Source organism: Rhagoletis zephyria, unplaced genomic scaffold, assembly GCF_001687245.7.
Source record: "Rhagoletis zephyria isolate East Lansing unplaced genomic scaffold, Rhagoletis_zephyria_1.1 Rzeph_scaffold_01432, whole genome shotgun sequence".
NCBI classification, from domain to species: Eukaryota; Metazoa; Arthropoda; class Insecta; order Diptera; family Tephritidae; genus Rhagoletis; species Rhagoletis zephyria.
In genome coordinates, this window is record NW_016158516.1 from 50,179 (window position 1) to 67,539 (window position 17,361).

General features: G+C 34.7%; 1 protein-coding gene across 1 annotated transcript; it reads left to right on the forward strand.

Annotated features, from left to right (window-relative positions):
* Positions 1–2,931: 2,931 nt before the first annotated feature.
* Positions 2,932–16,789, forward strand: LOC108363998 (sialin). Its single transcript, XM_017617539.1, has 7 exons — positions 2,932–3,204; positions 9,496–9,729; positions 12,521–12,817; positions 12,879–13,028; positions 13,096–13,228; positions 13,370–13,614; positions 16,570–16,789. The coding sequence occupies exons 1-7, from the start codon at positions 2,932–2,934 to the stop codon at positions 16,696–16,698; spliced, it is 1,461 nt and encodes a 486-aa protein (XP_017473028.1). The 3' UTR covers positions 16,699–16,789.
* The last annotated feature ends 572 nt before the right edge of the window (positions 16,790–17,361 follow it).

Below are 17,361 nucleotides of genomic sequence, written 5' to 3' on the forward strand. Positions count from 1 at the left end.
TGCATGGATACAATATCAAGTGCCGCAAGAAATGTTAAACCACTTAGGGTCATTTTCACCATCTCTGGTTAACACTAATCCCCAGTTAAACATCGGTACCGACATCACAGACTCCATGCATATAACATTGTGTTGACAACGTCGGTAATGATGTTTAACTGGAGATTAGTGTTAACCAGAGATGGTGAAAATTTTATTAACCTAAATAAAAAGTTTTGCGAAGTGGTTATCGAATTTAATGTAAAATTTAAATATTTTTAAGATAAGATATGAATTATATTTAAAAGGTAAATGTTAATTCGACTGTTTTATATATAATCCCAAATTTGTAATATAAAAACCCCCTCTATCAAAAAACTTAAATTGAGTAACGCCGCTTCGAATTTTTCACGATTGAGCAATTGTCAAAAATCTGCTTTTCAATCAAAAAGTTGTTTATTGAAACTAAAAAAAGAACGAAAAATAATTTTTGTATCATGTGTGTTTTTTCACTAACAAAGTAGGGTGTGTTTGAACTAATTCTGTGGACATTTGACTAAACAACTGAAGTCTATCTTTGACGGACAAACTAAATAGCATACATAAAGCTCTGGTTTAGTGGCCGCATGTGGTGGTAAGCAGTGCGCGCATCCACGCCGCAGGGCCTGGATTCAAGCCCTGGTCAAACCAACATCGTAAAAAAAATGTAGAAAAATTGTTTTTCTTAATAGCGGTCGCTCCTCGGCAAGCAATGGCAAACCTCCGAGTGTATTTCTGCCATGAAAAACAGCTTCTCATAAAAACACAATCGCCGTTCGGAGTCGGATTAAAACTGTAGGTCCCTCCGCTTTGTGTGACAACATTAAGGCGCTCACCACAAATCGGAGTAGAAGCTCGGACAAACACTTAGATATGTGTAAGCGCCAATCTATTATTATTGTTATTATTATTATGGAAGACGATGAGGTAGATCCCCCACCAGTATCTTTTCCTTGGTAGCTCCGTGTACGCAAATTTAAAGTTTGAACAACTTGAATTTTCAACATAAATATTTTAATGTGGATTTTAAGGATATGCGCGGGACTAAATAATCAATCCCCAACCCGCCCATCCTGATATACAATTTTTAGTTTCGGAACCCGCCAATCCCGAAGTTTTTCAAAAGTGTACCGCAGTTAAAAAATAAAACTCAATAATAATTATTATCTTTGAGAGATAAAATAAAAATAATAAAATAATCATTATTTGTGATCGTAAAAATAAAAAGCAAGTAGTAATAATTTCCTTTGAGCGAAAGATTAAAGCTTAAATATTAATTATTATTTTTAGTGTTTATTGATTAAACTCGAAAAATAAAAATCATTGTAAATTCTAGTAGGACGTACGAACACAAATACGTCATATAATCCAAATTGTTTTAAGACGATTACAACTTGTTGATTTTTTTGGTTAAAATTTAAAAAACAATGATTATTTTCCGTGCCTGGTTAAATACCCGCACTAGGGTTGTCAATATTTTCAAAGATATTTATAGTACTTTTCAAAAACAAATTGGAAATAATATAAAACACTTCAAATATATATAGTATTTTATTTAAAAGAAAAAGTAAACACAATTTTAAAGTGATGGAAAATTTTTTCCTGTGACTGCCGAAGTTGTTGGAATAGGGAGTAGAAATGAAATAATTTTAAGGGCCGTATTCACAGTGCTTAGTTAAACGATTGTTAACTTAACCACCAACAAAAGTTTAACTTTGAATATATGTATATTCACGGTCAAATAGTCAACTATGAAAATTCCTATCGCCTAAAACGAAACAAATTCTAAAAATCAATACTTTTCTATTCAAATTTGAAGCTTGTTCCAATAAAAAGAATTTAATTTCACAAGAGTTTAACTATGGGGGCATGCTGGTTTAAATTTTTGTTAATTGAGCGTTGTGAATATCAAAATCAATAGTTAAACTTTTGTCAGTGGTTAACTACGCACTGTGAATTTGGCCCTAAGTAAACTAAGAACTACCTTTTACTTTAAAGAATATTCTATTTTATATTATTATTTCAGTATAAAGGACATCCATTTTAATGCACAATTTTTTCGTGCAAATTACTGACATATATTTAAATTTTTAATTGAAGAAATATACTATTTTTGCGTACTATATTTTTTTTCGCCAGTATATAGTACGCCGACCGGAAAAATAGTACCATACTATATATTATAGAACGGTTTGCAACCCTAGCCCGTACCCCCATGGGTTCGCCGGTGTAGCAATGAGCTTAGAAGCCTGCTGCCAAATATCAGCCTACTTTCCATAGTTTTATTTCTTGTTTTCAGTAAAAAAAAAAAATTTGTTAATACGTATAAATTTCCATTTTCAATGAAGTAGTTGCCCGTATTGTGATTATTTATCACAAGTTGAAAACTAATTCATTTATGATTAGCCTAATAATTTAACTTCGCAAAAAAACAAAAGTAATTTCATTGCTTTTTCTCTACAATTTCTGTTTTTTATTTGCATGTTTGGCGCGGAAAATCGTAGACTGCACAAATGAGAGGGGAAGACGCCACTGGAAATGGCGTTGGAAAGAAAAAGAGAATTCTATTTCAACATAAAATAACTTCGAAAATGTAATTGTTGTTAGATTAAACGTGGAGTGTGCTCTTTTTGCGCATTCCTCACTTAAACGTGACAATGGAACGAATTCTGTTTTAAAATTACCTAATCGTCACCGAAGTGCATATTGAACGTGTTTTACGGTTAGCCGTTTAGCTGTCGATCAGCGGACAATTAGCAATTCGAAAAACTAGTGTTCTAAATATTTCGCGTGGTGTGAGTCCGTCCGCGTCTCTATTGCGTGTAAAAAAAAAAAATTAAATCTAACATAAAACAGCTGTTAATTCCATTTTAAGTCATATTTTTGTTTGTTTATTAGATATATTTGTTTGTAATGACTGAAAATACTCGTAAACTGTCAAATGAAGCTGCCGTGGAGCAAGCACAACCTAATAAACCGCCGCCCCACTATCCGCTGCTTTGCTCGGTGCGTTTAACCTATGCAATATGCGCCTTCATTGCTATGGTTATGCATTTATGCATGCGCAACACATTCGATTTTAGCGTACTGTGCATGGTTAAAAAGGATGAAGATAACTCGAATACTACACTGGAAACATTGTCACAGTTTGTTTATGCAAGAGACAGTTCGCCGTCGAATGAAAATGTAAGTAAAAATATTCCAAATGTTGGAATTCACATGTAGCGGTTTTTTCTTTGTTTAAAACACAGTGTTGCCAACTTTTGATTTTCAAAAAGCACCAAAAACTTGGAAAAAAAAACACTAAAAGCACCAAATGGTTTTGAATCAATGGATGCTTTTTTCATAACAGTTTGTGTGTATTTAACAAAAACAAAAAATTAACAATATTTACAAGAATGCATACATAAATCAATAAACAAAACCTTTTTGTTCACATCGATTGTATGGCCTCTACACATGCTACACATGACTCATGCTTACGACGTAATACCGAAGTACTGCACATTAAAACTGATATATCTCAAGAAAGAAAAATCGAATCCCAACAAACGAAAATCATGCCCTAAGTAGAAATGAGCAAAACAAATTTATGTTTTCATTATATAACCTCAAATAAATATCGCCAAAAACCGTGATTTTGGCACTTTGAGGTTGGGATATCTCAAAATACTAGTGCTAGAGCAATTGTTCGGCCAGATTTGGATTCAGCACCAAGAAACGATGTGTTTTACTCAGGTGGTACAAAAATAAAAATTTTTACAAATAATTAGAAAAGAAAAAAAGAAATACTTAACTTACTCGCATATCTACTAAGTCATGGTTGTATTTAAGTGCATTTAAATTTGTAGATTTTTGTAAATTCAGTGCTGCCACAGCTTTAAATATTAAAAATTATTTCAGGTTTTAACTATATCGGAGTAATTTTAGTTCAGAAAAAAGCACTAAAAAAGGCACTGGGCACTAAAAATTTTTTTTTGGCGTTTTAATTTTCAAAAAGCACTAAATCTAGTGCTTAAAGCACCAAGTTGGCAACTATGTTGAAACATATGCTACACATGTACATATGTAAGTGCATGTGCATGTGTGTATGTACATTAGGGTGGTCAATCAAAAGAACAGTCGGAATTTGTATACTCTCACCCCCTAGTATTGTTCTATACTTTCTATACCTGTTCTATTTTTACAGGGGTGGGCAAGGCCGAGGCCGATAAAAGCCACATGTAAATTCTAATTGCTACAAAAAGAGCCACAAAAACAAAAATTGTATTTTTAATTAAATTATTTTTAGAAATGAAAGCATTAATTGTATTATTATTCTAAAGTACGTAAGATAGATATTAAAGTAAATTCAAAACATCCCCTTGGCCAAATTTTCAAAATCGCGTTTTATATCAGTTAAAGCCGTTCGTAACAGTTCTGTTAAATGTTGGCTAGTCAATAGGTACGTTCGTTCAAATCTCCAGTAAAAGATGTCCAACGGCAAAATCCCGCCGAAATGGCATCTGTTCTCTCACAAGAGAAAAATATCCCAAATAGTACGCGAACAGAAAATTTGCAGAAACTTGCAAGTTAGACAAACCGCTGAAAGAAATTTTGTTTACATTCAAAAGTATAAAACTGAAAACGTAAGAAAGCAAATCCCGAATTTTTTAAATGAATAATTACTTACTGCTTACAAGTTTCATTAGTCGCATTTTACTATTTTAACTTCGAAACTAGAGATGGACGCGGGATATCGGGACCCGCGGGACCCACGGTACTGATTTTAAATTGGCCGGGATGGGCGGTATCGGGAAGGTCTATGCGGGCGGGACGGGACCAAAATCGTTTTCCGACACTCCCGATAAAACCGCAACCTCTGCAAATTCGGAAAATCTTCCTTAAAAACGATGTGTGAATTATGCACTTTTTTTTATGTTTTATTGGGACGAAAACGAACAGCAAAGCAAAACAAAATAATCGGAAGATGCCAGATCTTTCATTATTTTTATTTTTTTTGTTAGTTGTTTTGATAGAAAAATTGAATTTCTGTTTTCTTGTTGGCAATTTGCAGTTGGCAAAAATTTTTCCAGCATAAAGCTGCTAGAGCTTTCCCTCAAAATGAAATGTGATTTTGCTCTCTCAATTTCCCCTACTTTGCAAACACAAAAAGCTGATAGTTTTTATAACTTTTAATAATTATCAGGTACGCGAATGCAACTAATTGTGAACGGTATTTTGGCGTTACGAATTTCATTGTAGAGTACAGTCTCACATTTATACGTTATACCAAAAATTGAAAATATATAGCACGCAGCTGATATTTTAAATCTGGTAATTATTGCCGAAATTCAAGCAATAGCAAAGCTTTATGTTGCATTTCCAGGGCCTTATCTTCTTTTAATTCCAAAAACTTCAACTTTTTTTCGCTTTTCTTAAAAAGGAGTATTTCGAATACTGTAAATTCATCCACAATTAAGTTACATAAAAATGGGTTTATGAAGTATGCAAACGTACATTTAAATAATTTCAAATCGGCAAATCTTTTTTCAAAATCCGCCTTTAAATCATGTGCAATATTTGTTCTAGCCATGGAAAATGATGAAATATGCTTTTTTGGAGATCGTGAATAAAAAGACGTAGTTAGCTTCAAAACTTAAAATAATTTGCGTCAAACCAAAAACATTTTTATTCTCTACTTGTAGAGACAAATTCAAGTTTTGCAAATGTTCCATCATATCGGTAAAGAGCATTAAAAGCCTAATTACGGCAATTTAACTTAACTTAACGGAACGTAGAACTTAGAGAATCAAAATGAAACAGATTTCGACGTGGCATTATGTTACGTTAAGCTTGGGCTGTTCAATTATAAGCAACATCCATTTAACAGAATTGTTAAGAGAGAGCGCTAAGGTACGTTAAATTGCCATAATCAGTTCATAAGTCAGAAAGCCAATTTTCATTCTCCAATTGCGGGTAATATTCCGATCTCAATTTGCGTACGTGTATATAAAATGAATAAATTAAAAAAAAAAACAAACAACACAATGGAAAAGAATGTCCAGCAAAGAAATATGTATTTTAAAAAGTAAAAAGAGCCAAAATGTTCTAAGCAAAGAGAAAGTAAAACAAGCCGCATTTTGCTAAGCAAAGAGCCGCGTTTGCCCACCGTTGATCTATTATTTTGAAATCAAAGAATATTTAGATGTCGCTCAAAGCGCTCAAAGTTGTTCATTTATGTTATTTATGTACTTACATAAATGGGAAAAAACAATTCTTGCAAATCTATTGGGCTGTTCAGGATCTTGTGCATATACTCTTTTATTTGCATATTCGGCGTATTTGTAAATTCACAACAATAAAATGCCATGGTAGCAAGCATAAAATTTGCAAATGCAATTCCAACTACAAATCCATTGCCATTACCACAATATCCTGAACAGCCCTAATATTTTTCGATCGAAAAATGCTGATTCTCTTCAGGAGACTTGCAATAATAATACCCAATTTCTTTACTTAACCATTTTTTTTTAAATAATCTTACATCGTCACACTCATGCCAGAAGCATGAATGTGCAAATTTATCAGTTTTGAATTATTGGGTTGACTTGATTAACCTTTGGATGTTCTACGTTATATCAAAACTCAGAATACCAATTGCGTAAATGTAGAATTAAGTTTCCCAAACCTTTCATTTTTACACATTCATGTTTCCGGCATACGGGCGACGATACGGCTAAACTATACTTCTAAGATATAGATAATTGCATATCATTAGCAAGGTACCTATTCTGATGCTGATGTGCAGAGAGTTACTCAAATTTCAAATGAGTTTAAAATAAAGTGAAAAAATCAATTCAAAAGTGACACCGTCTCTACCACGATTGAGAGAATACAAAGGTTGCGCCGATCTCGGACCGGTGCAACTTGTTTACATTTTCCTTGCAACATTTTTTCTTCTTCTTCCATTCCTGCTCGCGTTTTAGCATTTCTCTCTCGCAACTGGACAGGTGTGACGTCACAATAAAATTATATTCAAAAATCCTCTTTGATGAGCGCAATCTTGTATTCTATCATTCTTGACATAATGACAATGGTGGGGGTGATTATGTGGATGAAGAAAAGAATGCAGATAAAGGCAAAAGAAAATATGAAGATAAAACTGAGAGAAAAGGAGATACAACTGTGGAATGAGATATGTTATGTTATGTTATAGTATGTTATGTTATAGTATGTTATGTTATGTTATTGTATGTTGTATTGTTATGTTATGTTATGCTAAGTTTGCCATGCTATGCTATGCTATGATAAGTGCTAAGTCCAAATCCTCCCTGCTCGACTCACCCCAACTAATGTTACTTCCCCTCAGCTCACCTTATATCACCTCACCTCATCCTAACTCACCTTCACTTATCTAAACTCACTTCACTTGAATTCGCTTTATCAGAACTCAGCTCTACTCAACACAGTTCAACTCACCTTGGGGCTCACACAATAGGTTAGTGTTAGACCGAGCTTCTCCTCCGGTTTGTAGCGTGCGCCTTGATGTTGTCTCACAAGGGTTTTTCATGGCAGAATACATTAGAAAAAATGTTGGGCTTGAACCCTGGCCCTGCGAAATGGTAGCGCGCAATGCTCTACACCACACCACAGCGGTCGCCATTTCTTAATATTAGCTATATTTCATAGGTCTCCCGGAAACCCCAAAATATGCAATGGGGACCGATAAAAAAGGATTCGGTAGTAATAAAAACTGGTAAAGTAAACAATTAGATATTCTTCTTGGAAGTCTCCTGAAGAGAAACAAAGTTTTCCGATCGACAATATTGATTTCCAAGAATTCCAAACCATTTCTACAAAAAAAAATGTGTTCCCACTTAAAATACATGGAAAACTTTCAGGGCTTTGAGCGACCTCTATTTTTTGATTTCGATATACAAAAGCAGGTGTATATTTTTTAAATATGAAACAATCCTTGGGGGTGAGAGCATTAAAATTCGGACTTTACTTTTTTCACGGGCATTTTTGGACCATCCTCATGTGCACACATACATACATATGTACCTACATATTGCACACCCTCTACAAGTCCTTTGTACTCAGAAATACTAAAATGAGTATAGTTCCTGTCTTAGGAAAAGAGAGTAAATAGGGCCGGTTTTATTTATGTGTGTGTGTGTGGCAAAGTTTTTTGTCGCCTTGGAACTGCAAATGGGAGTTATGAGAATACTTTCTTATGTAATTGCTCTTTCGCCCTGATCTTGAAACTTTCAGTAAGTCATTTAACTTTCTGATAAAAAAAAATTCGGTTAACATTTAAAGCTCTTCGCACTAACGTAATTCGATATCTCTCTATTTGTTATGGAAAAACGTTTCGCTTCCCTCTTCAGCTCCATATATTGATTTCTAATCGATTTATTTTCAGCCACGTAGCTAGACGCCACTGCATTCCACCATGTTTCGACGCCGGTGAAGTCGATTAGATTCAGTCCGTTATCGGTCAATCCCAAAGATGGCTTCCTTTCCCACCCTGAATTCAGGCCACCAAGTACCATTTTTAAATTGTGGCGGGACAATCGCTCGTAACTGCGCTGCTAGCGCTCATTGAAGAGATCTTTGGTCACCTCGTCCTTCTCTCCGTGGAGGCGTGAGCGCAAATAAACAAGGCGTTGATGAATCTCGCTTTATTGCAGAATATGACGAGACGCTCGTCCACCGGACTGACCGACAGTACTTAGTGACGAGCTCTCTCTTTAACCACAAATCCAATCCCCCCTCCCTTACATGGCAGCTGTAGTAGGCCTACATTTGTTAGTTGTCTTGCCCCGTCCATCGCATTTCTTGCGCACTACCAGAAACTGGGAAAATTTTGTTAAATGCACCTTTATGTATCCACCACTTCATGGTGAACAGAGTCTTCACATTTTTAAGGACCCTTAAACCTAGTACTTCCAAGGCTTCCCACGAGCTCGTTAACACATCTCGCACAAGGCCTACTCATGTTGCCCAGAGAGAGCGATTTCGGACGAAAGAGTAGGAACACCTTTGGAACCTTTTCACCTTTAGGTACCGATATGTATATATAACCATACTAGGGTGCTTCTTAAAATATCAACACTTTAGTTTTTTATGGGACACTTCTCTATTTTTCTTCTAAATTGTCCAAATTTTCAGGGATCGCTGCCAGGGTTTGAAAAAATTTAAATTTTTTTATTTATATCACGAAATGTTTACATGAAATCTGATAAATTTAGCATGTCATTAAAATTAATTCATATAATTTCATAAACTCGCTGAGTTAACGCTTTTAAAGTCAAGATTTTGTCGTGTTTTGCAATTTAAAAACAAAAATCATTTTTTTAAAACCCTGGTAGCGGTTTTTTTTTTAATTTGAAATTGTCGTGGATGTATTTAGTTTGTACGTAGAACAAAATAAGTCTTAACATTCGCAAAATTTGTATATAATTTTATTTCAATTTCTTTTCATCTTTCTAGCCAATCCGAGTGGCATGGACACGTAAACAGGAATTCATTATACAGTCAACATTTTACTATGGCTATGTGGTTACACTTTGCTTCGCCGGTCGATTGGCAGACAAATTTGGAGGGAAGTTCTTCTTCATCCACTCCATTATTATTCAGGCACTGATATTCATTTTGATACCATTTGTTGCACGCATCAGTTATATAGCTACGATGGTTGTGCGTCTAATGCAAGGTTTAGTGGCGGTAAGAACATAAACAAACAAGTAATTTTTTAGCAAAAAAAAAACCGACTTCAACTCCCATATAAAAAAAATATATATATACATATATATATCTCATGATCCGCTGATCGGATCTTAACCAGATTAGTATGGGACCACCTCTGAGACACTACCTTTCCGATGCAAGAATTATCGAAATCGGTTGACGTGGTCCAAAGTTATGCGGTAACATACATAAAAAAAAAAAAACAAAAAAAAAAATATTCCGACGTACTGATAACCTCCTCCTTTTTTGGAAGTCGGTTAAAAACTATTTTTAAAGTGCTTCAATACTCTATGTACATAAGAGAAATATGTATCACCATATGGGTGACACACGAAAGGTGTTTCAGAAAGTAGTAGTTTGAAAATATTTTGAAGAAGGTTGCCACCTCTTTGAAATGTCGAATTCAGTTTACACAAGTTATACGAAATATCACAATATAGATGTCAAAGGAAGGAGTCTTAAGAAATCTTAAGTTTGAACGCTAAGAATATTTTTGAGGTGTTGGAAGAGGGTTGCTACCTTCTTAAAAAGTTAAATTCGAATTATTTTATAAGCTAAATGAAGTATAAAAAAAATATGGGTATCAATCGAAGGGGGTTTGGAAAATTTCTATTCCTGAACTGTATCTAGCGTGGTTGCCACATGTTTGAAAATAAAATTCCACTTAATGCATCAGTTAATTAAAATATGTATCGCAGTGTCCGGCGAAGGAGAGTTAACAATGATTAAGCGTGAAAAGACTTTTGAAAAGGACTGCCACCTGTTTCAATTAACTAATTCAAAAATATGAAATATAAAAATATCGTAGTCAAACGAAAGAATATTGAAAAAATCTTTAGTTTGAACATTTGGAATGTTTAAAAATGTGTTTAACAAGTAACTTTTAGCAAAAAAAAAAACCGACTTCAACTCCCATATAAAAAAAAAATATATATATATATATATATATCTCATGATCCACTGATCGGATCTCAACCAGATGAGTATGGGACCACCTCTGAGACACTACCTTTCCGATGCAAAAAGAATTATCGAAATTGGTTGACGTGGTCCAAAGTCATGCGGTAAGAACATAAACAACATACATAAAAAAAAAAAACAAAAAAAAATATTCCGGCGAACTGATAACCTCCTCCTTTTTTTGGAAGTCNCATACATAAAAAAAAAACGAAAAAAATATTCCGACGAACTGATAACCTCCTCCTTTTTTTGGAAGTCGGTTAAAAAGTTACATTCAAATTATTTATTAAGGAGGATGAATTTCTAAAAGATGGGTCTAAATCGAAATGGATTTGAAAGGGATTTATTCGTGACCTTTATTTAGGAGGGTTGCCATTTGTTCGAACATGTGTATCACAATGTCAGATGACAGAGATTTAAGAAGATTTTGTTTTGAGAATACTTTTGAAAAGGAATTTCAAAAATGAGAGGCCTTAACCTGTAGAAGTATGATAAAGTTTTATTTTTTAACTAAGAACTTTTTTATGAATAAATAGGGTGATTTGAAATTCGATGAAAATAAAAATACGCACTATGCGAGACTGCTCTTCACTCAGGCACGGTTTTGATGAAATATGGCACTCGGATCTCCGAGTTTTTGAAATTCAATTTTCGGCATAAATATTAACGCCATGCGGGTTCACTAGTAGTAGCTAATGTCGAAAGACGGGCTTTAGTATAATGCGGCATTCGCAGCCGTTGAAGAACTTTTGGAAAATAAACGTGCAAGAAATAGTTCCGGTACTAACAAATCAATATTCGTATTAAGTCTCATCAATCGTTCATCGCTTAAGATGGAACAAATTTCATTTTGTAGATGTACATATGTAATTCATTACATCAAAATATGTTTTTCCAGCTGTAAGCGGATTATGTTCTGAGGTAGAATATAACTCCTTGATAGTGAGTAGGCGTTCATTAAGGGGAATTCAAGCTGTTCTGGATATATTCATAGCATAAAGGACTAAGTATTTGGAAAATTTTGTAGATGCATCGAAGCTCGGTGTGGAGTTCTTACAATTTTAAATGGCTTTTCATATTAACTACTCCTGCCAAAATGCATTTGAATTGACAACTGTGACGTAGGCTACACGTAACGTGATAGTCAATTTTAGTTTCAAGATGCCATCGACAAGAGAGTAACATAAAATTTTCGCCTCGTTCCCCTATACGCATTTGTAATACCTTCACTAAAAACTTCCTGACTATTTCTGACTAAATCCCGGAGTACTAGAAACCCCGTCGACGTTAATTTACATTCCTACACTCTAAAAAATCTGCTTAAAAATGCGAATATAAATCGAGTATATTTTTGTTAATTTTTAAATTTTTTGGTAAATTTACACGATAAGTATGTATTTTTCTCGTTTACACATTTTCGTGTGTAAAAATCCTTTTTATTAGCGGCTGTACACAATTCTACGGGTGAAATCAAACGGCAGATGTGTATTTTGTAGTTTGTACATACTTTCGTAGTAAAATTACGCACACCACAGCAGCTATATTACACTCAAAAAAGTCCGAAATATCGCGGATAATAAGGTAGGAAATCAGTAACCTACCTTTTAGCTAGGAAATTAACACAATTTTTTTTAGAGTGTAGTACAAATATATTTCTAGAAAATTTTTTATGAAAAATAAACTGATCCGTATCAATATTTTGTAGCCGGACATGAGCACATATTATTATCTAAATTAAGGTAAACAAATATTTCATTACTAAAAATTTATTTATTTCTCAAAAATTTTCCCCACACATAAAACGTAGGGTTTTGGAAATCCTGCCCTATACCAACTATTCTCCACATGGGCCCATAAAAAGGAGCGTACCGCGTTATTGTCAATTGCTTATGGCGGTTACTCAATTGGTCCTCTCATCGCTTTTCCATTATCTGCATTCTTTTGCCACTACAATTGGGAATTGACGTTTTATATAGTGGGTGTCACTGCTTTGATATTTGGAATTTCGTGTCATTGGCTGGTATATAATACACTGGAAGAACATCCGAGATTATCAGCAGGAGAGCGCGATTATTTGGAATCAACAAACAATGAAAAGACGAAAGTAAGTAACCTAAAGAAAAATGTATTATTCGAAAGCATACATACATACATATCTATTTTAGTCAAAAAGCGTACCTTGGAAGAAAATTCTCTCCTCGCCACCAGTGTATGCCTTTATATTGACGCACGTTTTCCACAGCTATGGCATAATTGTGATGACAATGATGTTGCCACGATTTTTGAGAGAAGCTCTGGGTTTCTCAATACCACAAGTAAGTTTATGCGGAACTTTCACATATCCAGCTATAAAGATATAATTCATCTTTTCTACTTTGCAAGATGGGAATATTCGCAGCAACGCCCTTTTTGGGTGGTATTATTTCCAAAATCATCACTGTGCCATTATGCACATATGTTGTAAGAAAACCAAACTATAAGTCAACACTTTATGGAAAAATATTTTACGTTTTGTGTAAGTACATATATTAATAGTATAAACTGGATATTAGGGGGGTCAATTATTGGAACTGCTATGACTTTTTTTTAATATTAAGTAATTTTTTTTAATTTTCTAATTTACTAAATACATATCATTTAATTAACTAATATTTAGGTAATCTCCTAACAATCAAGTTACTTGTCATCATTGTGTTAACCAGTGAAAATCAACATATTATTATTATATTGATGATTCTGTTTGTGGGTATATTCACTGATATGGCATTTTCTGGCGGTTATTGGCCCAGTTTATTACACTTAACACCGTCATATGCGGGTTTACTTTCGGGAATTGCAAATTCTTTTTCAACATGGAATGGTTTCATTTCACCAATCATCATCTCCGCTATAGCTGTGCAGGTATGTACATATGTGTATCCATAACTGTTATTTGAGTTCTTTAAACTAAAGCCTCAACCAAACTAAAGATAGCAAACAATAGAAGCTTTTCAGGCGTTGTACCTTTCAGCACTCAGGCCATAATGTAAAACTTAAAGCTGAATAAAGTGCTGAAAGTCGGAAAAGCGGTTGGCGCCTGAAAACTCTTAGATTGGAACACCACACCAGGGTTTTCAGGTGTTGAGGGCCTTTTTAAGCTTTATTCAGAGACATGCTTGAACTGAGCGGAACGTGGAAAAAACGTAATAATAGAGACGTACTTTCCAGAGGAAGAAAAGAGAAGCGGAAGGACTCGAGTTCGAATAGCTAAAATGCAATTGGAAATCAGGAAAACTGACTTGAGATATGCTCAACGCTTTTGAATATCGACACAATTAGCGCATTTGATGAAGAACCCTGACCATTCAATTGGACCAAGACGATTTAAGCACAGCGGCTTAAAAAACAAAGCCTCTGGAGCCGACGGAACACCGAGTGAGCTGTTTAAAGCCGGCGGCGATGAATACATGCCCGAAGATTGGAATCCCAGTATACTTTCGAAAAAAAGGAAGATTATGCCGCTTGTAACAATTACGGCGGGTTAAGCCCTCTAACTATTGCATACAAAGACCCATCGACGATATGGTGTGAACGAGTGAAACCCTTCATGAACGAACTGATTGAATCTTATGGGTTTGACTTCAGGCCTGGCATATCCACGTTTTCACAGTATGTCAAATTCTCGAAAAGACATTAGGTAAACAAGTCGACACTCACCACCTTTTCAAAGCTTTTAAAATCAATTTTGTTAGTACGAAAAGGAGCTGCTCCTAGGAAGACATATCTAAATTTGTAATCCCTGCAAAACGAATACGACTACGTAGAGAAACGTTGAGGTCAAATATTTCTCGGTCCGAATTGGGAGGGACCTCTGCAAGGCGATGGATTCGATTCACTTTCATGCGAACCCTTTAATTTGATGTTAAAAAGCGTAATACGAGCTGCCCATCTGAACCTCATCGGAAGCATTTACATCAAAAGCACAATGATGCTGCGGATGCAGATGGCATTGACATCGTCGGTATCAAGACCAGGGCTGTAAGCATAGCATTTTCCAGCTTACATAAGACGGCAAAAGAGGTTCGTCGAGCGGTAAACGAGCACAAGACAAATAATCTCTTGGCAACGGCCTTCACAAATTGGGACACACGTTACTACCACCAATAACGCCAGCGTGGAGATCGAGCGGAGTATAAATTTTATCAACAGGCGCTTCCTTGAGCTCGGTAGCCAATTTAAAAGCAGAGTGCTTCCTCGACAGAAAAAAATTACGCTCTACTTGCCCGAGCTTTTATAAGGCACAGAAACCTGGTTGTTGACAAACAAAGATGGGATGGATTTGGAGGCTTTCGAGATAAGAAGAGCAACAATTTGGCGAATTATTTTTGGTTTCGGGCCAAATCGTCAATCGGTTATTGACAAATAAAAAAAGGAGGAAATCTACTTAGGGCGTTGTGGGCGAAAATAGATTGAGGTATTTCTTTGATTTGAGCATCGATATTTTTCGATAAGCACATTACATTTTCCAAGGTATTTCAACGCATTTTCCTGTGTGGGAATTCTAACAGCCTTCCCCCTTTGTAATGGGGCATAAACAAGGATACTCTTTAGGGTGGTTCAAAATAAGTAAAGTCGGAATTTTAATGCTCTCACCCCTAGGATTGTTCTATATCGAAAAAATATATAACCCTATTTTTTTTATTTTGAAATCAAAAAATATTTAGACGTCGGTCAAAGCGCTCAAAGTTTTCAGTGGAAAAAAAAACAATTTTCGTAGATGGTATAGAATTCTTCATCGGGAAACTCCGGTTCTCTTCAGGAGACTTCTAATACCAATACCCAATTAATTATTTAAACATTTTTTAATATTAAAGATTTTTTATTTATCCTGGATCGCATTTTCTGGCATTTTCTGAGGGTTTTGGCGGACCTATAAAATATAGTTACTTTGAAAAAATTGTTAAGTAAATTATGGGTATTATTATCGGGAATCTCCTGAAGAGAAACAGAGTTTTCCGATCGAAAAATATTGATTTTCAAGAATTCTATACCATTTCTACGGAAGGTACATGGAAAACTTTGAGCGCTTCGAGCGACCTCTAAATATTTTTTGATTTTAAAATAAAAAAATAGGGGTATATTTTTTTGGTATAGAACAATACTAGGGGTGACAGAAAATAGATTCTGAATTTACTTTTTCACATGCATTTTTGGGCCACCCAATTATACATATGTACATATATGCGCTGTAATGCAAAATATGCATAACAAAACCTTAAGGTTTTTAAGGTATTGGAAAAAACTATTTGTGTCAGTTGGAGCACAATCTTGGAGTAGAGCTCCGCACTAGGTTTTACAGGCTTTCAGCACGTTATTCAGCTTATAAAACGTATAGCTTAATAAAACCTTGAAAGCCTGAAAAAAGCGCTTACCAACTGAAAAACTTGCTGCGAAGTTCTTCTCATAAAGTTTAACGTGAATGCTAAAATTTGAATTATTTAGTTTGGTTGAGGTTTAAAAAGCCAGCAAATATTGCATTTGCATGTCCAAATAGTATATTATTAAATTATATATTATTTTTGTAATGTATACATACTACATACATATTTGACCAGGAAGGTTTAAAGGGAGCTTCGGTTCTAAGGTACTGAAGTTTTCGAGAAAGGCGACTTTGAATTTGGCACGTGAATTTTATTTTTTTGGTACGTTTTCTCAAAGTTTGAGGTGAATTTTTGAAAAAACGAATGCAGCTAGAAAGCTTCGGTTTGTTGTAAAAATCTATTTCTTCGTCACGAAGGTCCCTTTTAACTTTCTGCGACATATTTTGTACAATATCGAAATGCATATTGTGTGTATATATTGTATTCTAATTTACAGGGTAACAAGACTGAATGGAATTATGTAATGGCTACGTTGGGCGTTTCCTACTTTTTAGCCGCCATTATATTTGGCTCATTTGGAAGCTTCAACTTACAAGCATGGAACAAAAATAATGAAGAAGTCTGAGATATTGATATTTTGTTGTGTTTTATTTTTGCATCTATTATATAGAATCTTGTATGTATGTACGTGTATAAATTGTTTTAATATTTTACTATTTTACTCCAAATTCAACCGTCTCAGCGCGTGCACACGGAGAAACGGCTACCTTCACGCCAAGGCACATCACCATATTTTACATACTATAGCTCTGATCCAATACTTTTTGTGAAAAATCCTGTAAAACTGTCAAACAGCAAAATTAATCTCTGAAGTGAGAGAAAAAAGTGAGTAACAACAAAAAGTACGGGAACACAAAAACCATTTTTCCTGTAAAAACGTCAACCAGTGATTGCTTGACACTTTTCATGATTTTACCAGAAGAAAAAGTTCGGGTAAAATCTTGCAACTTCATTCTCTACATAACTCTAAAAAAGTCGCTCTCATTTACAGGATTTTGGAGAATTTTCAGTACGGGAACATTTTTCCTGCAACTTCCTGCAAGTTCGTGTAAAATCCTGTAAGTTCATGGAGTACTGGATCAGAGCTTATATTTCTTGGTATGTGTACTCAAACACAATTTTATTACGAAAAATAAACTAACTTTTGTAACGTTTTAAATATAAAACGCGATTGGTTTTTACTTAACATCAAGCGCAGTGGAAAGCCACCGCGTTGCTAATCATGGCT